Genomic DNA, 27,661 nt, shown 5'->3' with positions numbered 1-27,661 from the left:
GCTCATTAGCATGCTTACAGAGGTCCTCTCTGACCCCCAAAGTGTCAGCCAGATTTCATTTAGTGGTTCTCAACTGGGGGCAGTTTTGTCTCCTAGGGGACATTTGGCAATGTCTAGAGATGTGTTTGACGGTTACACCTCGGGGTGGGGGAGTGTTACTAGCATGTAGGGGATACAGGCCAGAGATGCTTCTTAATATCCTACAATGCACAGGACAGCCTCTTCAACAAAGAAGGATCTAGTCCAAAATGTCAGTAGTGCTAAGGTTGAGAAACTCTGCATTAGGGCAAGGGGTAGACTGCCTCTGAGTAGGCCAAGAAAGGGGTCGTCTAAACTTGCATTGTCCGATGGAAATTTCTGTGATAATAGTTCAATATCTGTGCTGTCCAGTATGTTAACCACAAGAGACATGTGGTTATTTAGCACTTGAAATGTGGCCACTGTGACTGAGGAAGTGAATTTTAATTTTATCTCACTTTAATTAATTACATTGTAATCGTCCCATGCAGTGCAGGTCTATATAATGGGAGCTTAGAAACACCGAAAGTCAGTTATCTTCTCCACTGGTTTATAATAAAAATTTCAGTCAGACTTTGACTCGTTGATATGACATTACCCCAGGAGGGAGATGACTTTTAACTCATAAAGAACTAATATTAATATGACTAATGGATCTGAAAGATGTTTTGACAGGAGCAGAGAGCACTACTGCGGGCCCTGAAGTGAAGGAGGGGACAGCATGAGATTGAACAGAGGGTTTGGGGGAGGCACCTGGAGTAAAATGGAGGAGGTGGAGACATGGGCTGGAGGTAACAAGGCAACCTGTGTTTACTTTAATCATATAAACTCTGCTGAGAACAGAAGCCAAATATTCACAATTCTAACTCAGACACGTGTTCTGTGAAAACTAGAGTCAATGGAAGAGAGAAAAGACAGAGTGTAATACAAAGGTGAGCCTATTTCCTGCTCCTACTCTACCTGCCTTTAACTCTTCAGCCAAGTCTCCCAGCACTGAAATAGTATGGTGCCCCCTCCCATGGGTAAGCTCAGTAAAAGCAATACTAAATCACAAGACACAAAACGTTTTTTCCCTTTAATCTGATTATAAAATTCTGGATAAGTCCATCAAAGCCATATTGTTCTGATTTCTGCTGGTGCCTTAAACAAGTTAAGTGCCTCCTTGTTAATCTAGCACTGTTTTAGGGCCTGTTTTCTACATAGCCCATTGAATAACTAGTTTATTGTACAAATTTTCATATATGGAATATTGCATACTTTATTGTAAAGATTTCTGGAGAAGGCAATCATGCATTTGACTTGGTAAGCTACCTCCACCAATATTTGTAGAGATGGGGAAAGGAAAATAACTAAACCAAACACTTCCTGTGTGTTCTGTAGGGCTTATACTGAAGTCCTGGTGGCAACAATTTCAGTGAGTCTCATGGGGAACAATGGAGATTGAACCAAAAGAGAAAATTCACCAAAATTATGACAGAGATGGGAGAACTATGGTATAAAAAGAGCTGAAAGATGAGAATTTATCTGCCCAGAGAGACACGAGTTGAGAGAAATGTATGGCTGAGACTAGATAGTTATGAGCATTGACTTGTCCACAAATCGCTAGTTTGACTGACCATGGCAGGGGTGAGAGAGGTGTGGAGGGGAAAGTAGGTAAACTTAGGAGAGTGAAAAGAGGTATTATGTTGGTGCAAAAGTAATTGCGATTTAAAATAATTGCAAAACCCGCAATTACTTTTGCACCAACCTAATATTTCTCTTAGTCGATTTAAGTTACTACAACAAAATTACCATACACTGGGTGCTTATAAACAACATAAATTTATTTCTCACAGTTCTGGAGTTTGGAAAGTACAACATCAAGGTGCCAGCAGACTTGATGTCTGATGAGGGCCCACTTTCTGGTTCATAGACGATTTCTTGCTGTGTTCTCACATGGAGGAAGGGACAAGAGAGCTCTCTGGGGTCTATTTTAAAAGAACACTAATCCCATTCATGAGGGCTATACCATCATGACCTAACAAACTCCCAGTACCATCACATTAGGGGTCAGGTTTCAATATATAAAATTTGGGGGTCATAAACATTCAGTCTATAGAATTCTGCCCCTGCCCCCCCAAAATTCACATTCTTTTGGAATAAAAAATGCCTTCATTTAATCACAATAGCCCTCAAAGTCTTCACTCATGCCAGCAGCAACTCAAAAATGTCAAGTCCAAGTCTCATCTAAATGTCGTCTAAATCAGATATGGGTAAGACTCAAGGTATGATTCATTGTGAGGCCAATTCCTTTCCATTTGTGAATCTGAGAGGTTCTACTTCTTTTCTGCTTACCACTTCCATCTTTAAGTTTTCCTCTCTTCTTGAATTTTACTATAAGCAGTCATGAAGAGCCAAGCTGCACCTTCAACACTTCGCTTAGAAATAGCGTCATCTAAATATCCAATTTCATCACTCACTAGTACTACCTTCCACAAAACACTAGAACACAAAACAATTCAGCCGAGCTCTTTACCAATTTATAACCAGGATGGCTGTTCTTCCAGTTTCCAGTAACATGTTCCTCATTTCTACCTGGAACCTTATCATCCTGGCTTTTACAGGCCACGTTTCTACCATCATTCTGTTCAAGATTACCTAGGTGTTCTCTAAGAAGTTTGCAGCTTTCTCTATAATTCTCTTTCTTTCTGAGCTCTCATCAGAATTAAGGATCCATTCGTGGCAATTTAGGCTTTTTCTATCATGCACCTCAAAACTCTTCCAGTTTCCACCCATCCCCGAGTTCCATAGGTTCTACATTTTCAGGTGTTTGTTACAGCAGCATCCCACTTTAGCAATTTTTGTCTTAGTCTGTTTGGGTTGCTATAACAAAAATATCATAGGCTTATAATAGGCTTATAATCAACAAACATTTCTCACTGTTCTGGAGACTGGGAAGTCCAGTATCAAGCCATCAGCAAATTTGGTGTCTGGTGAAAGCCCTCTTCCTGGTTCACAGACATCTCACTGTGTCCTCACATGGCCAAAGGGACGAGAAAGCTCTCTGGGGTTTCTTTTATAGGAGCACTAATCCCATTCACGACGGCTCCACCCTCATGACCTAATGACTTCCCAAAGACACCACCTCTAAACACCATCACACTAGGGATTAAGCTTCAAAATACAAATGGAAGGGGCCACAAACATTCATTCTGTCAATCTCCTAACACAGTGTGGTAGCAGGGATAGTGGGGAAGGGAGGTGATTTAAGAGCCTTTTACCAAAGGCTGCAGAAACGAAGAGCTCCAACGATGCTCACATGTACAATGGCAGTTCCAAAATTAATTCTCCACTAGAGGAAACTAGAGTGTTTAAAGTGAATCTCCTGGGATAAGCATAGAGAGGTGCTCCATCTCTTTCCTATAATGACCATTGTGCCATTCTCCGAAGTGGAACACTGGACCAGTCTTGCCACGAGTCCTTGGGTTTATTTCATATGGCTGCTTTTGTGAAACCTCATAACTGAGTTTGCAATTTACCCATATTTGAGACAAGCAGCTTTTATGTGTTAGTGCTGAAACAGGCTGAGAAATGCAGTACCTTCCTGGGTAGAAGTGGCAGTCGCAAGCCCAGCTATAGGGGCTGTCATTCAAACACAGTAATAGCTGTTTTTAAACTAATCCCGACTAAGTCTTAGAGTGCAATGGCTGATTATTGGGTCAACAAACATGAAAAGCTTTGTCATTGGCCCAAGATTGAACCAGAAGCGACATGTCTTTCATGAACATTTAGGATGAAAGATGTAAGATTAAAAAAAAAAAAAAAAAGTGTTTGTAACAGTGAGCACCACGTGAGGGTCCTTTTTATGTCTGTTTTCCTCTCAGAGAAAAAGTAAGGCAATTAAGATCTATGAAATGTCCTTGGTCTTTTTTCTACCCAGGGTTGTAAGACCTGAGTTACCTTCATGTTTCCATTATAAACCTTCCAGGGTAAGGTTTCCATTCAGACTCTCAGCTTTAGCTTAATAATACGACACTCATATGTAGTGGTGGGTGAATGTTGGCTCAAGGAATGCTTTACTGAGTGTGAATTTGACCACATTATTCTCCTCCTTAAAATCCTTAAAATTCTCCAAATGTTCCATGTTCCCTTATAACTCCACCCCCTTGCTGTTCCCTCAGAATCATATGCATCTTCTTTGTGAAACCAACCATGACGACCCTTGAATTAGACCCTCCTTTGTACTGCATTTAACTTCATTATAGCACACATCACGTCCTATTGAAATGAGCTCCTATTCAACTGTGAGATCCTTGAAACCACGGCCGGCCTGGGTGCTATGTTGCAGTCACCCCTGCTTTCCCAACGTCTAGCATAACACCAGGCACAAAGGTAGTCGCAGGTCAATATGTGCTTAGTAACAGAATACGTAGATGAGTTTTAAGGAACAGTAAACGATGAAGAGCTTTTCAACATAGGCACATCCTGTATTTTCTTTTGGGCAGAATACATGCTAAAAGAGCAGTCAGTAGTCCCCTTATATAGTTAAAGCTATATTCTGAACACATTGCTTCCCTCAAGGAAAATGAAAAGACAAAGTAAGGATAGAAACCATCCATACGCTTCAGAAAAGAAAAAGGAAGAAATGAATGAAATAAGGAAGGAAGGAAAGAAGAAAGAGTTTTCCTTTTGAAAGTCTATTTCAAGGTACAAGTGATCATATTTTGTTCCGAGGCTTGGCCATGAAGAAAAAGAAAGTGACTGAAATATATTATGTTCCACCCATGAGGTTAAAGAGGGAACATCTCTCAGGTCCCAATCCATCAAAAGACACAAGTTGTATTTCAACCAGAAACCTTTTCTAAAGAAGCTCAGAAGTGTAGGAGTTGCATTAGACAATGGAAACCAAACTGAACCTACATGAAGTACCTGATTAATTAGTCTGTTTATTTCCCAATACCTCCCATTTCATTTTTCAGAAATGAATAAGCTGTATAATCCACCACAATTGGACATGTTGCGCCTCACGGGTACTGATGCCTCTCTTGGAAGGAAAGAGCCACTTCTCTTCTTCCTCTCCTTGTGGAAAGACCACAGGAGCGCGAGCACAAACATCCCCTCCCAGGATGTGGGGAAGACCTCAGGTGAGTGACAGATGCAGAGGCGGCCGGGGCCACACAGCCTGGAGAGGCTTTCCCTGCTGGCAGACAAGGCTGTCTCTTCTGGCTTCTCCCTGAGATAGCTCATTAGGTGCGGCTGGGATCTGGGCAGCCTGCAGCTGTGTTTAGAAGTGCATTTGCTTTATCTTCCACATCCTTTGAGGATTTCATTGCAGGCCATTTTATCCACTTTAATGAATGCTCCGGCAGTTTCTGAACATGGGGCTGTGTCTGCATGCCCTGAGCAGTGATTATTTTCACCATTGTTGAGAGTGAATAGAACTCGTATTCACGAATCCTTTTTTTATAATGTGCCCTCCAGTTCCCTCCAGTTCAGGCCTAAACAAGAACACAACTGCAGGGAGAAAGGCTTAAGCTCAAAAGTTGGGGTTGCCCGGTTTTCTTCCTTTCCCTTACATGTCCTCGGATGGTCAATTGTCTCCTGCTGCTATTTATAATTCCTTAACAGTTTCCAAATCTGCCCCTTAAGTTGGCTAAACAAATATGGCACATCAATTAAAAATCAAGTTGTATAAAGTTACTTATTGGAATAGGGAGATACGATACACACAGTGGACAAGGAAGGTTACAAAATAGTTTGAGCGAATTACTGCATATATACATCTATGATCTTGAAAAGAACCTACCGTGTTTCCCCGAAAATGAGACCTAGCTGGATCATCCACTCTAATGCATCTTTTGGAGAAAAAATTAATATAAGACCCGGTCTTATGTATTGTATTATTATATTATATTATATTATATTATATTATATTATATTATATTATATTATATTATATTATATTATATCAGGGGTGTCCAAACTTTTTTCAACGGTTTTCACTAAGGGCCATATGTGGTAAAATACACAAACAGCTGGGCCACTCACTCCAGGTGAAGTACGTATTGCCTCACCTGGTTTATTTAAGTAAACTAAATATATTTTTGGAGTTTGCTTTGGGCAAACAATGGATCGCAGGCTGCAGTTGGCCCGCGGGCCGCAGTTTGGACACCCCTGTATTATATTATATTATATTATATTATATTATATTATATTATATTATATTATATTATATCATATCATACCATATCATACCCAGTCTTATACTATAGAAAAATAAGACCGGGTCTTATATTAATTTTTGCTCCAAAAGACGCATTAGAGTTGATGGTATGAGTAGATCTTATTTTCGGGGAAACACGGTAGGTAATAGGATACACACAGAAATAAATAATGCTTACTCCTGGGGTGGAATTAAGGGTCATTTTAATTTTATTCCATAAACATTCACATGTTTTCCCAAATTTTTTACAGTGAGAATACATTAACTTTTATAATCTAAGAAATACAGAATTCTAAGAAAATGAAATGAATGCATGCAAATGGGGGAAACAAGTAAGTATTCCATATGTTGGCTATTCCTGTCACCACAACCATAGTTTATTGTTCCTTTTTTTCTCATTTACAGAAATATCCTTGCATGTCACCTTCTCTTTAATCTCTCCTCACCTAATTCATTCTTTCTCATAAAGGACTTCCTGAATAGGAAATCTGACTAAGTGGCTCCCCTAAATCCTCCAGGGTTTCCTGTAGGATAGGGGAGTCCTAAATCCCAGGTTGAAGGCTAAAACACTTCAGGATCTCATTTGCACCTAAGGTTCAACTCCAACTTCTCTGCTCCATCCTGAGTCACCAGAAGACTGTTTGTGTCTCTGCTTTCTGAACTTGGTATCCCCTGGGACTCCTTTCTCCCCATTCTCACCCCCTCCTGCCATCACCTACCCATTTGCTCTCTGATTCAACTTTTAAGAGTCAGCTCTTCTGTCACCTCACAGGAAGCCTTCCTCAGCATCTCTAGGCAGAGTTGGAGTTTTCTCTTCCGCCTTGCTCATATCTCTATATTAGCATTTACCACATCAACATAAATTATTATGTCACACGTGTCTTTTCTCCACCTAAAGGGCAAGTGGGTGTTCTGTCCAACTCTGTGCTCAGCTCCCAGGCACTAGTAGGTGTTTAATAGATATTATTGGGTGAATATACCCTGAGCTGGCATGGACGGCGGGAAGGGAGGAGAGGGAATCTGAGTTTACTTTCATTGAATTATTGCTCTAACTATAGAAGCTGCCATTCTTACTTCCAAGTTTCGGCTGTCTCCTCAGAAGATGGTAATGCACTCAGAAATTGTAAGGTATCCAATCATGCCAGCATTTATCCACTTTTCACATTTGGGACATGAGAAGATGCCCCAAATTAGCTGTGTCATTAGCTGTGCCTTATAGACTCACTGCAAAATACTTCACCTCAGTAAGCAATGTAGTTCTGGAAAAGTGAAGTGTTACTTGCTGTTATGAGTTGAACTGTGCCCCCTCTAAATTCATATGTTGAAATCTTAAGCCCCAGTGTCTCAGAATGTGATTTTATCTGGAAATAGGATTGTTACAGATGTAATTAGTTAAGTTAAAATGAGGTCATTAGGGTGGGCCCCCTAATCCATTATGATTAATCCAATATGACATTCTTATAAAAGGGGGAAATTTGGAGGGAGAGAGAGAGAGAATGCCATGTGAAGATGAAGGCAGAGATTGGAGTGATGCTTATTTCCCCCTAAAATAAGCCCAGGTCTTATATTAAGTTTTGCTCCAAAAGATGTATTAGGGTTTATGTTCAGGGGATGTCATCCTGAAAAATCATGCTAGGGCTTATTTTCTGGTTAGGTCTTATTTTCTGGGAAACACGGTACAAGCCAAGAATTACCAGCAAACAACAGCAGTTAGGAGAGAAACACAGATTCTTCCTCAGAAATTTCGGAGGGAACTAACCCTGTTGACACTTTGATCTCAGACTTTAAGCCTCCAGAACTGTGAGATCATAAATTTCTGTTGTTAAGCCACTCAGTGTGCGATACTTGGTTACAGCAGTCCTAACAAATTAACACACTCAGGGATTCTTTAGCGAAATATCAGAAAGAAGCACTGTATCCTAAAGCTCCCCTGTTGAATTGTCACTTTGATAGGTAGCATCTGGCATGGCTACGGCTCCTTTTACAAATGAGAGGAAATTATATTATACATGTATTTTCTTTTCTCCTGTACTTTTTAGATTTTTTCCAGCTGAGAAAAACAACCTAAGTGCATATAAAACTAAATTCAACAGACAAAAAGATAGACTGAAAAATAAGTTTCCTGCTTACTCTGTGTCCCTGCTGCCCAGTTTCCCTCCTCAGAGGCAATCTCTTTTATGTACATGCATATGTATATTTGAGTTTTTACATAAATAATTAAATGCTATACACACATGGACTTGATGATTTAATTATAGATGTTGAAGATAATTCTCGATTAGAATACACAAACATGCCTTATTCTTTTTGAAGATTACATACTATTTCTTTGATGGGTATTTTCTACCTATTCTTAATACATTATTAGCTGCTTTTACCCCCATTAAAGAGATGGTTACTCTCTTTGCCACCAGAGTCATTAGATGTGTTTTAAACTCTATGAAAAGTTGGCTTTCCTCATTCATGTTTTATATAGGTGTCTTCAAAGCAGAGCAGCCTATGTTTGATGTGGGACTGGCCCATCCTGGCTCTCTAGATCCTATTTCATCAAGTTTTTCTCATGCCAGGGGCTATGCTATAAATGATCAATTGGATACATGTTGGGCCAGATGAAATGTGAGACCACATGCGTTAATCAAAACCTTTGAATAGTGTATCCATTGCCTTCCTGTTGTCCATGGACCATCATCACTTCCCAAATGCTACTGTGCTGGGATTTCAGGACACACCTGAGTTCTCTTCTGCTTGCATTTCTTGAACCCTCCCTAAACTCTCAGAGGCAATTGGGAAATGCTTCTGGTTCAACAAGACTGTGCATGCATTTACCATCTAATTTCCAAAAATAAGTTCATGAAGTCATTCAGCTGTACTATAGCTGCATTGTGCTTTATATGGTTGATTCTGAACGTGAGCTTAAGGAGACAATCTAACGCATTATTTCTCACATTGAATCCAAGGAGCTCTTTAAAGATGAGCCATGGCCACATATTCAGGGGATCTTCAGAAGCCATGTTTGCCTGCAACACCATCCTCATTGGGTCATGACTTTCAAATAGGTCAGGCAGCACATTTGCACAATATAAATCCCCTTCCTTCTCGGAGTATCTGTGTGTCATTCATTCTTCAAAGTCCAACTGATTATCTCCCAGAAGTTTAGTCAATATGTTATTTCAATGGTCTTCTAATTCAGCTCCCTGCTCTTGTCCTGGTTCCCTTGCTTTTGTCCTAGAGGTCTATTCTCAATAGATGTGGTGATCCTGTTATAACTCAAGTCAGTTCTTGGCCCAAAACTTTGCAATGGCTTCCTATCTCACTAGCATAAAAGCCAGAATTCTTATAATGGCCCCCAACACTAAACAAGATCTTTTTCTACGCCTATCACTTCTTTGACCTCATTTCCTACTCTCTCTCCTTTGCCCACCATCCTCCAAACATGTTGCCTCCTTGCTTGTCCACTAACACATCAGGCATGCGTCGGCCTCACAGCCCTTTCCACTGATATTCCCTTTTCTCTGGATCTCTCTTCCTCCAGATATTCCTCATCTTTTCCAGATTGTTTCTTAAAAGGAAACTTCTTAGGTTGTTGATCACGACAGAGTAACTCGTTTCAGACTAGCTCATCCCCTGTAACTAATTGGGAAGCTGGGCAAGATGTGTGAGGTTAAGATAGTGTTCAGGCAATGGAGAAAAATAGCACAAGAATGCAATACCTGGCAGAAGGGAGCATGAGGTGAGCCCCACAGTAATCCAGCTCTCTGCCTGGAGATCAGATTTTGTAATTCTGCTGAGGTGAAGAGGCGGGGATCAGAGTACAGAGCAACTGAAGAGACTAGACTTTGTGCAGGAATAAAGCCCCAGAAATCTGTGTATATGTGTGGGGTGCTCCTCCATGAATACATGGGTGAGGGCTGGACTGTACATATGCATGGAAAAGCAGTTCAAGACTTACCAAGAATCAGCTGCTATGGGATTGAGATCGAAACAAATATAATAGAGGTTGAGGAGTTATGACCGTAATACTTAAATATGTAAGTATTTAAATTAACAAAAATTAAGCAAAATTTAAAATTCAGTTCCTCAGTCACATTCAGGTATTTAATAGCCACTACCCTATTGCATGGTGCAGACACAGAACATTTGCCTCAATGCAGGAAGGCCTATTAAACAGGGCTGACCTAGAGTCTGTACAACGTAAAATTCACAATGTCCAAAAGTCAATTGTAAATCACTGGAAGTGGAAGAACACAAACAAACAAACTTGTGCAATCCAGAGGAAAAAATAAAAGCAGTCAAAAGAAACTGAATCTATGATGGACCAAATGTTGACCTTAGAAGAAAAAGACCTTAAAACATGGTTGTTTTACAATACATATTCAAAAAATAAAGAATATGTTCACTAATTTTAAAAAAGGCACTACTGAGTGAATAAATCAGGAATGCTAGCAGGGAAATAGAAATCATAAATAGAACTGCATGGAAATTCTAGAATTGTGCAATGCCTTCAGTGAATCATTCACTGGAGGGGCTCACAGGGTGAAGATAGTAGAAGAAAGAATAAGTGTAGTTGGAAAAAGATCAATGAAAACTATCAAAGAGAAAAAATATTAAGGTAAAATGAACACAGGGTCAGGGACCTGTGAAACAGTGTCAAACAGTCCAACACATGTGTGGTTGGTATCCCAGAAAGAGGAAAGCGTAAGAACAGAAAAAAAAAAAAAATGTGTGAAGAAACAGTGGCCAAGAACTTTCCCATTTTTTTGTAAAATGACTTAAATCCAAGAAGCTCAAGAATAAAGATAAAGAAAACCCTGCATAAATATATCATAGTTGAACTACTGAACACTAAACAATAAAGAGAAAATCTTGAAAGCAGCCAGAGAAAAAAGGCACATTACATACAGGGAACAAAGTTCAGAATTATTGCTAATTTTTCATCAGAAACAATAGATAGATAGAAGATCATGAAACAATATTTTTTGAGTGTTGGATGAAACATCCTGTTCAAGAAAAATTCTATATTGAACAAAAATATTTTTTAAAAATGAAAGTGAAATAAAGACATTCTCAGGTAAACAAAATCTGAGAAAATTCATCACCAGCAGACCTGAACTACAAGAAATGCTAATGTATATCTTCCATTCAAAGGGAAATAATACCAAATGGAGACTACAGAAAGAATGAAGTGTAGCAGAAATAATAGATAATCAAATAAACAAATTGTGTTATATTTATACAATGGACTATTACTCAGTAATAAAACAATAATTATTGGTAAATGCAATAAAATGGATTTAGCTGACCGAAAGAAGCCACATACAAAAGACTTTGTGCTATATGATTCCATGTATATGACATTCTAAAAGAAGAAAAACGAATCTAAATGATATAAGTAATATCCGTGGTATCTTAGGGTGGGGGTTGGAGATTGACTATAAAAGAGTAAGGGGGAAGTTTTGGGAAAGATGGAAATTTCCATAGCTTGATTAGAGTAGTGGGTATATACATTAGTCAAATGTTAATTTAAACACTTAAAGTGTGTGAACTTTACAGCAGATAATGTTAATAAGGTAGGTTAAAAAAATTGTAAGTTACCTTCTCATTGAGGTTTTCCCCCTATTTAAAACTACACCCAATACTTTCTATCTTTAATTTTCTCTCTAGTACATATCACTTTCTCTAAAGCACCATATTTTTTACTTATCTTGTTTTATCTTTCCTTCTAGAATGTGGGCAAGAATTTTTGTCCATTTCTTTCATTGTTGTGAACAGTATCAAGAACAGTTCTTGGCACATAATACATGCTCAGTAAATGTTACATGAATGAATGAACAGATAAATAAATGAGTGAATGCACTGACTTCTTTTACTATATGTTATCAAATGGAGATTGAGTATACAGCCGTAAATAACACCCCCTAATATGTTGTCAAACTGAAGACATCAGATTTTAGTCTCACTCAAAGTTAAAAGTCATTAAGCCTGAGGAATAAAAGATTATTATACATAGATAAAATACACGTGCATAGAGAGGGCATGCCATGTGAGATAACTTGCCTAGGTTTTCAGATAAACTGTGGATGAATATAACCTGAGATATTTTTCTGTACTTTACCCACTAGAGATAGAGGTGTAATTAGGAAGTTAGGAGAATAAGGGGGAGGGAAGTAGGGTTGTAGTTGGCAAGAGATGGGTAGGTGGGCTGCTATCCATCATCCTGAGACCTACCACCTCTTTGGTTCCTTCAGGAATTAGTGAGTGCAAACTCTACAAAGTGTAGTGATCTCAGAACACCTGGGCCTGCCACATCTCTGACTACAAAAGGGTGCTTGAGGTGAACATAATTATTAGAATATGAATGTGGCCTATTTCTTAAGAGGATGGTGCCTCATTTAGTATCAAATTTCAGACCATTGAGAAAAATCCACCTGGTCCACCCTACTGAACGGTCCACTCTAGTGAAGATATTTACCTTGAAGAGAGAGGGCTCATTCGAGGTAGGGGAGAGTTTGGAAGGGAGTGTGGACAAAAGCCTAACAGCATTATGCTCCTGTTCTAAGTGTTATACCCTTCCAGAGAAAAAGAGCAAACTGGACTTCAAATTTCAGGTAAGGGTATGTTTATTCCAGGTCATAGTTGATAAAATAAAATAAGATCCCAACATACAGAGCCATCCGCATGACTCTGAAGTGTGTGACCTCATGGCACCTCCTCCAAGGCAAACTCCAGTCTCTGATTTCTGCTGCACTTAGATCGCATAGCACACATTCCAGCATGGGACTGCCTTCTGTGGAAATTGCTCCTGGGTGTTGGCCAATACTGCACCACCATCCCCCAACCCAACAGGAACATCAGCCTCTCCAGCTCCAAAGTTTAGAAAACAAGTAACTTATCTCCTACTTTGTTTATTCTCATCATCAAAAGACAACTTCCTTCTCTATCATCCCTCTCCTTCCCCCCATGCGGCCCCCCCTCCTCCCATTAGAGTCAGTATTCAAGGAAACTGGGGATTGGGGCTCCAGTGGGGGAAGACAGGAGAGCACTTACTTCTCATTCCGTGTTCTTCTGAATGTCAGGATTATAAATGCCAGGAGTCAGCTGCTTCAGTGGACAGGAAAGGAATGTGGGGGCATTCTTGTGGAAGAGAAGATATCAAAAAAGAAAGATGTTCTTGTAAAAATGTGTTCTTGTCTGGAATAGCGTGACAGGCAAGGGGGCCTGGAAAGAGGGACCAGGGTGAGGTAGGATGGGGAGGTGGGTGAAAGTGAAAATAAAGAAGTTTCTGAGAGAAGGAAGAGGGAAAAGAAATCGACTTGAGGGAATATTTAAGATTTAACAGGGTGGTGCTGGGGGTGGGGAGTGAGAGACAGAGAAGATGAGGCGATTTGTGTTTTAAGCCCAAGCCAAGAAAACTTGAGTAACAGGACACCATGACATTTTTGACTTATTTCAACAATATGTTGTTTTGGACCATGTGACGGAATTTCAGGGTTTCAAGTTATTTGTGGATGTTATCTTGTTGCAGGACAGCAGTGGATGAGATGGAGAAGCAAGCACCAAGATAGCAAGTGTGTGAGTGTGTGTGTATGTGGTGTGTGTATGTGTGTGTGTGGTGTGTGTGTGAGTGTGTATATGTGGTGTGTGTATGTGTGTGGTGTGTGCATGTGTGAGTGTGTGTGTGGTGTGTGTATGTGTGTGGTGTGTGTGTGAGTGTGTGTGTGCGTGTGTGAGTGTGTGTGTATGTGCGTGTGGTGTGTGTGAGTGTATGTGTGTGGTGTGTGCATGTGTGGTGTGTGTATGTGTGTGTGGTGTGTGTGAGTGGGTGTGTGGAGTGTGTGTGGTGTGTGTATGTGTGTGTGATACGTGTGAGTGGGTGTGTGTGAGTGTGTGTGGTGTGTGTATGTGTGTGTGATACGTGTGAGTGGGTGTGTGTGAGTGTGTGTGTGTGCGCGCACGCGCTGAATGCGAACACCTTAACAAGACTCCTCCTGCCAACTCTAGCTCTGTATGTGGAGCAAGGACCTGCCTCTTCCCCTGCTATCAGCCACAGAATGTCATGCTTTATCGCCAGGTAAAGCTTAGTAAAAAGGGGTTCCTAGACCCAATTCCAGTGTGAGGGGTTTCCCCCACACCAACAAGCAATTCTTGGATGCCAGCAAGTTGTCCAGGAACTTAACTCAATTGTTATGCTCTCTACCCAGAGGTAGCATTAGGTTCCACAAGTTAAGGATTCAATCAGTCCTACAAGACGACCCATGCACACACAAACTCCAGATGCCGGCTGCAAACCCAAGTTGTTACCTGGGCTTCTGATTGAATGTCTATACATTGGAGGCTGTAACGACCCCCTCCAACTCAGAATGACTCAGAATGCAAATTTTAAGTTCAGGTTGCCACCTGTACCTCTTACTGACTGACTATAAATCAGAGGTTTCCATGACCCCCTTTTCAGGTTTGATTAATTTGTTAGAGCTGCTCACAGAACTCAGAGAAACATTTTACTTACTAGATCACTGGTTTATCGTAAAAGAATATAACTCAGGAACAGCTAGATGGAAGAGATGCACAGAGCAAAGCATGGGGAAAGGGTTCAGAGCGTCTATGCCCTGTCCAGGCAGGCCACTTTCTGTGAACCTTCACGTGTTCACTAGCCTAGAAACTCTGGGAAAAAATACCAACAAGCTGTCCTCCTGGGTTTTTATGAAGGCTTCATTACATAATTATGATTGACTAAGTCATTGGCCATTGGCAATTGATCAACCTCCAGCCCCTCTCCCCTCCTTGGAGATTGGGGGTGGAACTGAAAGTTCCAAACTTCTAAACACATGGCTGGTTCACCGAGCAACCAGTCCCACCCTTGGGTAGGATCCAAAAGTCACCTCAACTGACATAACAGACACCTTACTCACTCTCAACACACAGGCCCACTGGCCTCTTACTGTTCCTCAAACACAACTTTTGCGTCTGCTTTTTTTGCCCAAAGGTTCTGACACCAGACCTCCAGGGTTATGACTTCTATCTAAAGCTCCAACCAACTGAGCCATCCGGCAGCTCAGCGGCAGCTCAGCTCAAGGTACCGTGTTCAATCTTAGTTGCAGGGGGCGGAGTCCACCATCCCTTGCCGGACTCGAGGAATTGAACCAGCAACCCTGTGGTTGAGAGCCCACTGGCCCATGTGGGAATCCAACCGGCAGCCTTCTGAGTTAGGAGCATGGAGCTCTTAACTGCCTGAGCCACAGGGCCAGCCCCACTTCTAGCTTCTTTACGACACCTACCATTCTCTGGCATGATCTAATGTATCTATTTATTTATTTATTTATTTATTTGGCTTATTTGTTATTAGAATATATGCTCGGTGAGAAAGCAACCTTGTCCATCTTCTCTAGCACTGAGGACAGTTTCTGGCATACAGAAAGTGGTCAATAAATGCTCACTGAATGAATAAACATGCCCAATGCTATAGTAGTCAAAGCTTTTATGTTACATAGAAGGGATTTTTTCAGCACTAGGTACACTCTCAGCAGATTCTCCTAGCCCTACTATTTCATATAAGATGGGGACAGTCCTTAAAGACAAAAGAATGATGGAGACCAATGTTAGCTGTTAAAGACCCACTTAAAAGAGCAAAGCTCTTTATTAAGGAAGCAAATACCTGTGTTTCAATTTTCTTGTGTGGTCATACAAGGCTCAGAGACCCCCAGGTGAGTTCAAAGTCTCTTCTGTTTACTGGGTAGAATTAATCTCATTATGACACACACACTAGAATTTGCAGGCAGAGAGGGCTTGGCTCTCTTTGACTTATCTCCATAGTTTCTACTTGAGGCGAGCCTGGACACTCCTTGGGGGGGAGGAGCTGGGTTGGGGAGCACTAGAACACTGGTGTGGTGCAGCGGATCTGAGCTGGCTGCTGACTGAGCAGCTGCCCCTCAGCTTTTCAAGCCTCCTTGACTTGCTTTGATCACTCAACCAGTAGCTGCTACAGGCAGCAGTCTTGAGTTTATGCGCAGCAGGATCTCAGATCTTGAACCCCATGTGGGGAAGGTGTGAAAACCTCTTTTCTCAGTGGGAGCCCATATTTGTGAGCTTTGCCAGAGCTGCTGAGCTAGGACCAGCCCAACACTGAGTGGTGAAGTGTCAGCCAGTCTTTCTTGCTCCCCTCCTCACAATTGCGCTTCCATGCCCTGACAACCCCTTCCCCTCGCCCTTTATGGATCCCCATCTGGGCTAGGAGGCATCCAGGGCATAGCTTACCCAGTCTGCTCTGCCCAGATCCTACTGCATCTGTCCCTCCACTTCCCAGCTTCAACTCAGGATGCCCACCTCTCCACCAAAAGAGCAGGGCCAGGAGGTGCAGCGTGAAGAGGCACATTGAGAGGACAAAGATACGGATGGCCGGCCACTTCTTTCCATCTTTATGACCTGCAGCTTTGGGCAAGTCACTTCCCTCTGAGACTCAGTTTCTTTCTTTGCAAACCTGCAATAAAAATCCCCAACCTATCTGGCTCAGAGTATCTCTAGGTTCAAAAGACATAATGATGATGTACAAATTTAAAGTCTTATCCAACCTTCTAAGCTGAGAAGTTTGCAGTTCCTCAGGAACTAGTCTGGACCATACAGTGTGATCCACTAAGCAATAAAGTAACTTACAACTGGCTCTTAATGGCCAAGAGTTACACCATTTGGGTAATGCATTATCATTTATATGCAATCTTTTCATGTATATCCTGTCTTAAGGAGAAATCATTTAAGGTGAGGATTTCAGGTGCCAGGCTGACCTCTAGAGGCAATACCTTGAGGGAGAAGATGCTATTAAACACTCAAGTCATACTTCTTCTGATAATTGTCTTCTTGGCCCATACACAAAGCTAATGCATACAAAGTTTCATATAATCTGGACAGAACCAAAGATGGTCTCGGAAGCCATCGTCACTGTTACACAAGTAGTTATTTCGCAACTCTTGCCTCATCAAAATTTGTTTCTCTCTTGGGTCGGTTTATCTTTTAAATACCCTGATTACAAATTGCAATGATCAGGCAGACCTGGGCAACCCCACACAGAAGTCTCATTGTCTGGCTTTGGCCACTTCCTCTCTTCTGTGACTAATGGTGGGAGCAGAAACAGACTTACAGACTCTCAGAGTAGGAACTTAGAGCTCAGCAGGCCTAGCCTCTCTCAATGTTGTCAGTCAGTCAACATGCTTATTGAGAACCTACTGTATGCCACATGCCAGAGGGGATATGTCCAAGATGCTGAACAAGACAGGGCTAACCCCCTGGGAGGGAGGCCGGCAAGTAGACAAGTAGTTGGGGTGCATAGATAAATATAGTGGTGGTCTCCAGTGGGACTGGCTCCAGGGTTTGGAGAGTTGGGGAGAGGTGCGTCTTCAAGGAGAAAAAGGAGTGAGCCTGAAGATCACAGGGTGGGAGGAAGATGTTCCAGGTAGAGTTTACAGTCTGCAGGGCACAGAGCCAGAAAGAAAATGAGGGAAGAAGGGAAGGAGAGAGCGAGAGTGTGAAGTGGGAAGTGAGAGAGGACGGGGATCGGGGAGATGTGACTGAGCTCTTCACACATTTAGGCAGCTGCCAGGAGCCCCACCATTGCAGTGTGAAGTTCAAGGTGAGGAGTGGTGAGAGGTGAGGCTGGAGCAATAATTCTAGTCCAGATCAGGAGGGGCCTCCTAGACCCTGTTAAGGAATTAGAACTTCATCAGAAAGACAACAAAGGGACTCGGAAGGTTGTTGAACAGCATAGTATTTAGAGATACTGGAGGAATTCTAAGGTTTCTTCAGTGGTACCCTGGAAGACAGTTCATTCCACTGTGAAGCAGGTCAGCTTGTTAGCAAAATGTGTGTTCAAATGGAGTCCAAAGCTGCCATCACAAGAACATGGGCCTGGTCCTGCCCTCACTAGTCTGCTTGCTCTTCCACCTGTACTGTTTTCGACATCTGAAGGCTTTCTCTTATCTCACCTGCATCCCAAGTTTCCTCTTCTTTGGGATTAGCAAGCCCCATCCCTTCCACCACTTCTCATAAGACACAGGACAGCTTCTCCTTGGAAGCGTGAGGCTCGGGAACCCAGAATTTCCCCTCTTGCCTCTCTTCTAAGAAGTGAGTCATCTATACCACAGACGTTCAATCAGCCATGTAGGCACAGATGGAGCAGACGAATCCTCTCCTGGTGGGCAATATAGACCTTTACTCAGACACTAAGGCCAGCTAGCTTTGCTTTGTCTGGCCTCTGCTTCTTGGGTTAACTAACTCTCCCACCACTGATCAGCTGGCTGACCACTATCTCTTCACTGTTACCTGTTTGCCCAAGAACATACTCCTTTTACATTGCTTTGTTTTGTTATGCCTCAAGCATAGCTATTCACTTTCTTCTTGCAATTTCTTTGCCATCTTAATTTGGATGTCTTAGAGCCTCCTCCCTCCCCTCCACTCTAACATGGCACAGTGGTAAGAACAGTCTGCCGAGTCAGAAAGACCTGAGTATGAATTTCAGCCCAACTAATTAATAACTGTGTGACTTTAGGTGAGTGACTTAGCCTGGCTGAGCTTCAGTTCCTTTATCTGGAGGGTGCTGACAATTTCTATCCTTCAGAGCTGTGAAGATCTGAGTTAATTTAGGTAAAGTCCTAGGTACGTAGTTGGCATGTGAGAACTGGTGGCTATCAATGAAAATGACAGTGGTAATAATGATGAAAATATGTATGCCCTGGGTCTACTTACTTACCCGGAGCCTCAGTTTTCCCATCTATTAAATGAGGGTAATGGTCGTTATTTGGTAGAATTATTTGGGGATCCAATATGACAAAAATGTGTAAAACACACAGCAGGCTCTTGGAGCATGAGCATGTCCCTGCCTCTTTGCCTTCCAGGGGATTCCCTTCCCCTTTCTTCTATCACCTCCATTATTAGGTCCTTACTCTCCATCTCGAGATGTTACTGGCAGAGGTCTAGAACTCTCTCTGGGCAAACAGCCTCTGAGATGAGGCTCTCCTTTTTGCTTGCCCAAGACCAGAGTCATTTTTCTGTCCCTTGTTTTTCTCTTGTTCTCTCCTTCCCGCTTATTATGGGTTGAATTGTGTCTCCTGCTCTTCCCCCACAAAAGATATGTTGTGGTCTTAACTCCTAGTACGTGTAAATGTGACCTTATTTGGAAATAGGGTCTCTGCAGATTTAATCAACTTAAGATGAGGTCATTAGGGTGGGCTGTAATCCAGTACGACTGTTGTCCTGATAAGAGGAGAAGAGGAAGAGAAGCCTTGTGAAGACAGAGACACACGGGAGAAGACGGTAATGTAAAGATGGAGAGAAACGAGTTTTACCACCACAAGCCAAGGGATAGCTAAGGCTACCAGAAGCTGGGAGAGGCAAGCAAAGGTCCTCCCCTAGCAGTTTCAGAGACAGCATGGCCTTACCAACACCTTGATTTCAAACTTCTGGTCTCCAGAACTGTGAGAGAATCCATTTTTGTCAAGCCATCTGACTTTTGGTACTTTGTTACGGCATCCCTGGGAAACTAACACACTGGGCCCATTACTAGACAGAGTCCACATGACTGAGAGGTTTATTAATATGTGAAATAAACATTATTAAAGCACACCTTTAGAACGGACAAGTTTTTTTTTCTTTACCCAAATTAAGGATATGTTATGCAATTATATATAAAATAAAATGGATCAAATGGAGTAAGGACAGGCTGAGCCAGAAGGGGGAAAAACTGCTTAAAAAGACTCACAACATCACCTTACTGATGAATAAGAGAAAGCAACTTGTAAAAGTCATGTCAGGGTGGGAAGAGTAATACAGAGGTCTCAGGGGAGCTGGCATTTTCATGCTGACTTAATCTAAGATTTCAGTTTAGCAGGGGATAAGGTTTACGACTAAAAATTAGCCACAAGGTACAATTTTACTCCTGGCTTAACAGAGGGCTAAAAGAATAAAGCAAACAGCTGTGTCAGAACTTGCAGGGCAGTGTGAGATGCTGTGGTTTGAACAAAGCCAAGTTGGCTTGAGTATAAATTACAGGAAGAAAGGAAGGAAGAAAAAGAAAGCTCTGGGGCTATTTATTCCTTTTCTATGGGACACATTGAAGAAAAGACCGAGTCATATGTCACAGACCCAGCTGGAAAACATGGGGCCAGACAGGGCACAAGGAGCGTGAGTCACCAGCTCCTAACTTTCAGGAGGCTCCATATTTGGGAACTCAGCAAAAGACTTGCCGTTATTCTAATGGCATCCCCTTGGTTCTGGAGCTGCTGTGAGCTTCAGCCAAATGTTATGCAGATCTTAAAAATTAGGACTGGTGGTGATGGCCTTGAACTCATGCAGCATAATGTTTCAGGGAAAAATAGTACTCAGATTTCAGCTGGTTGGGGATGGAGGAAAGTACTGGGGTATACTCTGTTGATGGAGTGATCAGATCTGATGGGGGTGGGGTGGTTCTTGGCTCCATTTAAGACTATAGTGGACTCTCAGCTGCCCAGCATCTTTCCTGGGTACCATATTCTGATGTTCCTTTGGGGACTCATCTTTCTCTTCTCAGTCTTGGGTGCTAGAGATGGCACATGCCCATGGCCTGGTCATTCAGGACATTCCATTGTCCTGGCCACCGTAATTGGCTGAGGAATGGGCACAGGGCACATGTCAGCCCACAAAGAGTCAATTATAGGTAGGGACTTTTATAAAAACTTTTGGGAAAGAGTTGTATTCAGCTCGGTTGCTGAAAGGAGAGGGTGTGCCCCTGGAGCTGCTGGGGGCCATCTTGCTACCACATCAGAAGAAACAGCCTGAACTTAGGGATAGAGAGAGAGACCACGTCCTGACGAGACTGACCTCCTGTATCCAGCTGTGCCTAAAGCTCTTTTCTGTTACAGGAGCCAGTATGCTCCATCCTTAAGCCATTAGAAGTTAGGTTTCTTTTTCTGGCAACCTAAAGAGTTCTGACTAATACATAGACCTCAGCAAGACACAATAGGACCACAGCAAATACCACCAAAACATATAGAAGACAGAGAGAAGATTCAATCTGGATGCACACGGCACATTGGACCTGGAAGCTTATAAAACAGAGGAGTTATAAACGCAAGAATGGTTATAAGGACATTGTAGAGAACCTGACTATTTTAGAACATAAAATGATATTACTCTTTTAAATCCTTCTGGAATTAGGAAATAAAAACAAAGTTTAAAAAATAGTAATATGAAATAATAATAATAATAATAATAATAACCATCTCAAAGGCAAGAAGTGTGGGTTTCGTCTAGGCTCTGATCTAGGGCTACCAACTCCTCCTGGTTTGTCCAGTGGGATTGTCCCTATTTTAAAACTGAAAGAACCATGTTCTCGGAACCCCCTTAGTCCTGCGCAAATTTGGATGGTCGGCTATGCCATGTTGTGGGACAGCTCCAGGTTTTTATAAAGGGCCATAACAGCTACCACAGTAGGGGAGGTTGTGCTGAGCCACTTCTTCTGCTTCAGTCATTGGAATTTCGCTTCTATTTGTTTAAAATATCAGAGTCTACCAAAGATTTGTTGGGGAGAGAGAAACCTGCTCTCTGAAGAACCTCCCTCTGAAATTCCACGATCTTTTTTTTTTTTTTTTTTTTTTTTATAGAGCAAATGGCTTTTATAGACTGGTGGTTCCCACACCTGGCTGATCAGAAGAGTCACCTAAGGAACTTTAAAATGATATACATTCTGGCTACCACAGCTGGAGCTTCAACTCAGCCAGAATCTCACCCGAGATCTGTATTTTAAAAAAATCTTTGCAGGTGACATACATATAAATTATTCATAAATGTTGCTATGTTAACTATCATCAATAATAAATCACTTTCCACACGCCTCACAATTGGCCAAGACACACCTTTGTTTGAGACGCCATGTTCCAGTACACGTTAAACTTTCCATGCATCAGGAGGGCTTGTTAAAACACAGCTGGGCCCTGCTCCCAGGGTTTCTGCTTCAGCAGGGCTGGGTCAGGGGACAGGGAATTCTCATTTCTCAGAAGCTTCCAGGGGGGCACCAGCTATCTTTACTAGCATGATTGTAGACCATAAGCTCAGTTGAGTGTCCCGTCTGGTCTCTTTAATCTTTGTAATCACTATGACAGGGACCCTTTTGACTCCCCCTGCTACAGTACTCAGTAAATTATTGATGAATAAATGTGTAGATAAATGTTTTATGGGCCTCAATGACAGTGACCTTTCCACCAACTTTCTAAAGAATATTGTGACCTACACCCCTTAGCCTGTAAGAAAGGTTTCTGTTGGTTGTCTAAGGAATATTGTCTCATGGGACCTCAGCTGAGGACAGGGTGGGAACGACAGGATTTCCTGTGCTCAACTTTAGGGGCTTTGTACTGAATACAATGAAGCAATGGCTAGTTCTGTCCGGGGGCGTCCAGCCAAGCCCACTGGACTCTCTCAAAGACTCCATTTTGCTTGTTTGTCACATTTCACCCACTAATTTCTTTTTGGCTTTCTTTAGCTTGTCGTCATATTTAAGTTTTAAACTGATTTGCCTGGAGATTACTCAAGCTTAGAACTCTATTCCTGTGGGTAAAGTTGTCATTATCCCTCTGGAGGCCCAAGAATGACTATTGCAATCTCTGCTTAGGCTGTATGGGGACCCCTAATCATCCCTGCGTCCTTTGGCTTGTGTTTGATCTCTGTTGGTGCTGGAGCAGCTGTGGGCACCTTGGCACCGTCTCCCCAGCCATCTTCATTAGCACAAGAAATGTTTCTTGGACTACAGGGTCTTACACATGGCCGCAACCCAGACCTCTACCCAGACACGCCCCAAACAAAGTTAGAAAGGAAGAGAAAGCCGCTGACCATTATTAGCCACTAAAGAGGGGAGTGCCTTGTCCAAGTTCTCTGGGAACATTCAGATGGTGTTTAAGTGGCTTTGCAACTTTTACGTAACTACTTGAAATAAGAAACAGCACCCGGAAGAAAACACAATAAATAATAATAATAATAATAGAATTTAAAGATTCCCTCTCTCTATTTCAGATTCCTGCGATGGTGATGATACTGAAAACAGTTGATTAGTTGGTATACAATTTTGTTCCCCTTGAAAAAACAAGATGTGTGCCCAAGCAGGAAACAGAGGGCCTTCCCAACTCCTCCCTGGAAAGAAGGTTCGGTTCTCATCAGAACTTATGTTTATGGAGAAATAATCTCTTCTGTATCAATTCTACAACATCAGCCCAACTGAATGGCCCAGTTTGTGGCAATGAGCAAATGCAGCCTTTTCTGCCCTCTACCCAGTCACTGTGGGTCTCTCCTCCAGAGGTGACCAGTCAACAACCAAGGGAGCAATCACTCTGCTATTCTTTAACACCAACAGCATAACAAGAGCAAAGCCTTTCTTCTTGATGCCATAAGTGTCAGAAATGCCTGCCAGTGCAGAACTGTTCTCTAGTTCAATCTGGCCATGTGTGCCCTGGAAGGTTCCAGAACCTTTTTGGTGTTGTGTTAAGGACATTTGTGTTTTAGGAAACACTTCTGAATCTGGTTGACAGGAAAATTCCGTGTTAGATAATAAATAAAACTGAGGATTTAAAAAGTTTTGATGCTCCGTTTGGAGAGTCAAGTCACTGTAGAGGGAAACTGGCTATTTTCTTGTAGGTAGACTTGTGGGCTTTCAGAAACATGGTGTTGGTGGTGAGCAGTGAGGTGGGAGGAGAGAGGAAACATGATCTACACTCTTAATAATGGCCTCTTACTTGGAATCAGAACTTTTTTTTTTTCTGCTTTACAAAATGTGTGATGGTGGGGGAAGGGTGTTGCAAGGAGAGATTTAAGACCGCTCTGACCATTCATAGAGGCTGAGGAGATGGCAAGATTAAGGCCAAGTTCACACCATTGCAGGCAACAGAGACCTAAGAAAGGCAAAGTATGGTGGTTTAATTATGCATATTATTATTACTGTGGGGGAAACTACACAAGTCTCAAAGGTTATCTTTTTTTAAGGTGAGTCAGAAACAAATATTTTGTAAGAGATGCATGGAGCTCAAAAAGCTGAGAGAGACTTGAAAAAGCTTCTGTATGTAACTTTGAGAAAATAGACAGCTCTGGCCATGTGGAGGGCAAGTCCCCAAGAATCTAACGCAGAGGAGTTACAGGGAGAGAGCTAGCAAGGATATCATTTGGGATAGGGGTGCAAGGAGCGCAGAGGGGAGCATACATATTTATTTCTATGTAGGAAAATTGTTGAAGTAAGCTGAAACTTGTAATAAGCTACCCTGTTTAGACTTGAAAGAATCCAGAGTAAATGGGCCTTTGCCTAAGAGTCTGCAGGAGTCTCTGCTGTGTTTGGATTTCTCTGAGGAAGGGAATGGAGAAAACTTCCGCGTAATGGTCTAGACTCATGAAGACATACCCAACTAGCTTTAGAGAACAAATGCCTGCCTGTCCATATTTCGTAATTGCTGCATTGGCTAGTTAGATTTTGGTAAATTCACATGAAAGAGAGAACTACATTTATGCCAGTTCAGTTATCTGTAAATTCACCTCCTTTTCTTACTTTTATCTCATAGCTTTCTAGATGTCTTCCTTCCTTGGTGTTGATGGTTGAATGTCATTACGGCAGTTTCTCAAGAGCTGCTTCAACCAGTGTTGGGTAGAACAGAACAGTTTTCTTTCATAATATCCTGAACAAATTGCCTCAGTTGTTAACTTGAGACTTCAGGGAGATTCATCATATAAGGTTGGCATCCAATACATGTATATATGTGTATGTGTGTATATGTATATGAAATCTAAATGTGACCCTAAGGAACAATATCCAACATTACATTAGAAGACATATGTGTTTGGAGGATGGAGAAAGCAATAGAAGCTGGGGAGTGCTGGGGTATTCAAAAAAGATGTCAAGAAAAAAGGAACATATAAACTAAGCCTGGTACATGTGGTGAAGGAGAAATTGGTTTGAGCAACGGTGGAGGCATTCAAAGAATATTTGGGAGATTGCATAGGAAAAACAAATCTTAATCAATTGTGTTATGCTTGCTTGCGTTCTTCCATTTTCATCTTTCTCTTTTTCTCTCTCCCTGGTTTGTGCGTTTTTCCTCTTGATGTTTCTCTGCATGTCTTAAGTCTTTCAGTAGCACTCTTGGGCCCAGCTACTAGCAACTAGAGGTTCAATGAATACTTTGACCTCTGTATTCTATGAGGTTCACTTCTTATTTTTCTAGATCCCATTATTTATTCTTCAAATTACGCTATTAATATCAGTCACATTATTCTTTCCCTTTAGTTCCTGTCTCTTGCTTGTTTTACACTGGAGAGAAAAATTTGTGTAGGTGTCAAAATCTAACACTGAGTTGACTATAGTCATCCAAGAAATACCCACCTACACACTTGGGATATGCCATAAACCACCAAGCCCAGAGATGATTTTTTTTTATTATTAAATGGCAATACATTAGGAATTGAATGTTAAAGGAACAGACCTTTATTGGCCATTCAACATTGGTAAACTCTACGCGAGAGTTTATGCAACACAGAAATGACTAAGAAGTTTATAGAAAGCTTCATTTATTGAAAGAGACAGATGCCTAACAATGAGCTATGCTAATGTTGAAACAAACTTTTGCCCCAAGACTGTTTATTTCATTATCTTCTACAACCATATGACATCCTCCATTGATAATGCATATTTTTTTAACTTAAAATTCTTTCCTTGGAAAGTTTCTCTTATAGAAACCTAACTGTTGAGGCAAAATTCAAAGGATTCTGCTAGCCCTAACTCATTTCTAAGCCCTTTTTTGTTTAAACTAAAAGGTCCTTCTCAATTGGTTGCAGCCAGCTCCATCTCAATACAGAGACTTGTCTGACTCAGCGGAATTATCTTGCACCACAGTTGCTTACATCACATGCACAACTAGCTATTCGATACATGTGCTGCCCATCCCACTGACATGACCAAAGACACGAAAACCTGGTGAAAGATGAAGTAGAGGGAATTCTGCGATGTAAAGAGATTGATCAACTGGTTTGCATTGGGAGAAAGTGAGCAGGAGAAACTTCTTTGTCAGAATTTTTTAATCCTGGGGAATATAATAGGTCATATTGTAATAACTATGTATGGTGTCAGATGGGCACTAGACTTATTGGGATGATCACTGCATACGTTATAGAAATGTCTATTTACAGACAATAGTTCAGTGGTTACCAGAGGGTAAGGGGGGTGGGGGGTGGGAGATGAAGGTAAGGGGGATCAAATTTATGGTGATGGAAGGAGAACTGACTCTGGGTGGTGAACACACAATGGGATTTATAGATGATGTAATACAGAATTGTGCACCTGAAATCTATGTAATTTAGTAACAATTGTCACCCCAATAAATTAAAAAAAAATGTCTATTCACTATGGTGTATACCTGAAATTAACATAATATTGTGTGTCAACTGCAGCTGAGAAAAAAGAATTTTTTAAGCCTTAAAATGACTCTCAACTGGATGATTTCAATTACATGAAGATTCACGATCTAGACCTGAGAGAGGAAAATTCTTAGGGCGCTATGGATACATATCCTGAAGGACAGCAACAAAGCCTGCCTAATTGGCTAGGAGGGGAAGGTAGTGGTAAGTCCAAAGTATGCTCATTTGAGGCATTAAGTACTAGACCATGTCTATGCCCTAGATGCAGGTTTCATCACTGAGGGTTCTTTATCACCTTTTGATAATGCTTGTAGCTTGAGGAAGCAATGTCTTAAAAACAGGCAGCTACACTTAATGGTTCCATCCGCTGTGAACCTGAGGAGAGAGGGATCCACCATGTCCATTCTCAATTGAGGTTTGAAGAAGGGTGCTATTTGGCTCATGCTTGAGAGAAGGGAATAAACGTATGGATGTTTTTTAGTCAGGCAGATGTGAATTCAGATTCTGGTTAGGCCAATCTTGGTTCTATAGTCATTCTAAATTTCAGTAATTAATTTCCATTTAATAGTAATGGTTAAAAAAATTTTAGGGCTTCTCAAGGATAAGACACTGCTGTAAGCAGTGGATATATATTACTTCATCTAATTTCACAATAATCCAATGAGGTGATGTACAGAGAAGAGTTAACACAGCAGGCCCAAGACTGCTATCCTTAGAAAGCCCTGCTTGCGAGGTTGGCCCTTGGCTGGCACCTGGGAAGCTGGATTTCAGGAGGGTTCCCATAATTCCCTGATAAGAGTTACTTAATGTACCTAACTGTTTGTACAAACAATGTGGTTTATGCTGAACACCTGCTACCTGCTGGGAGTCTGAAATTTTGGAACATGCCAGACAATGAGTGCCCAAGTGACCAGCTTTCAGTGAAAATGCTAGTGCTGAGTCTTTAATGAGCTTTCCTGGTAGATACCATTTCACAACTGTCATAACTCCTTTCTGAGGAATTAAACATGGCCTGGGTGACTACTTGGAGAGGACTCTTGGTAGTCT

The 27,661-nt window shown here is 41.6% G+C and overlaps 1 protein-coding gene across 2 annotated transcripts in view; it reads right to left on the bottom strand.

The window, feature by feature from the left end:
* The window catches only part of NEDD9 (neural precursor cell expressed, developmentally down-regulated 9), a 176,694-nt gene that overhangs the window by 133,964 nt on the left and 15,069 nt on the right, over positions 1-27,661 (bottom strand). The window contains exon 1 of one of the 2 annotated variants that reach the window (XM_019743000.2): positions 13,265-13,580. The exons of the other annotated variant lie outside the window; for it this stretch is intronic. Coding sequence (XP_019598559.2) covers positions 13,265-13,271 — 7 coding nt within the window. The 5' untranslated portion in view covers positions 13,272-13,580. Of the gene's footprint in view, positions 1-13,264; positions 13,581-27,661 lie in introns of those variants that run through there. 2 annotated transcript variants of the gene reach the window in all.

This window comes from Rhinolophus sinicus, linkage group LG06 (assembly GCF_036562045.2).
Source record: "Rhinolophus sinicus isolate RSC01 linkage group LG06, ASM3656204v1, whole genome shotgun sequence".
NCBI lineage: Eukaryota > Metazoa > Chordata > Mammalia > Chiroptera > Rhinolophidae > Rhinolophus > Rhinolophus sinicus.
This window is presented reverse-complemented; position numbering and strand designations above follow the sequence as displayed.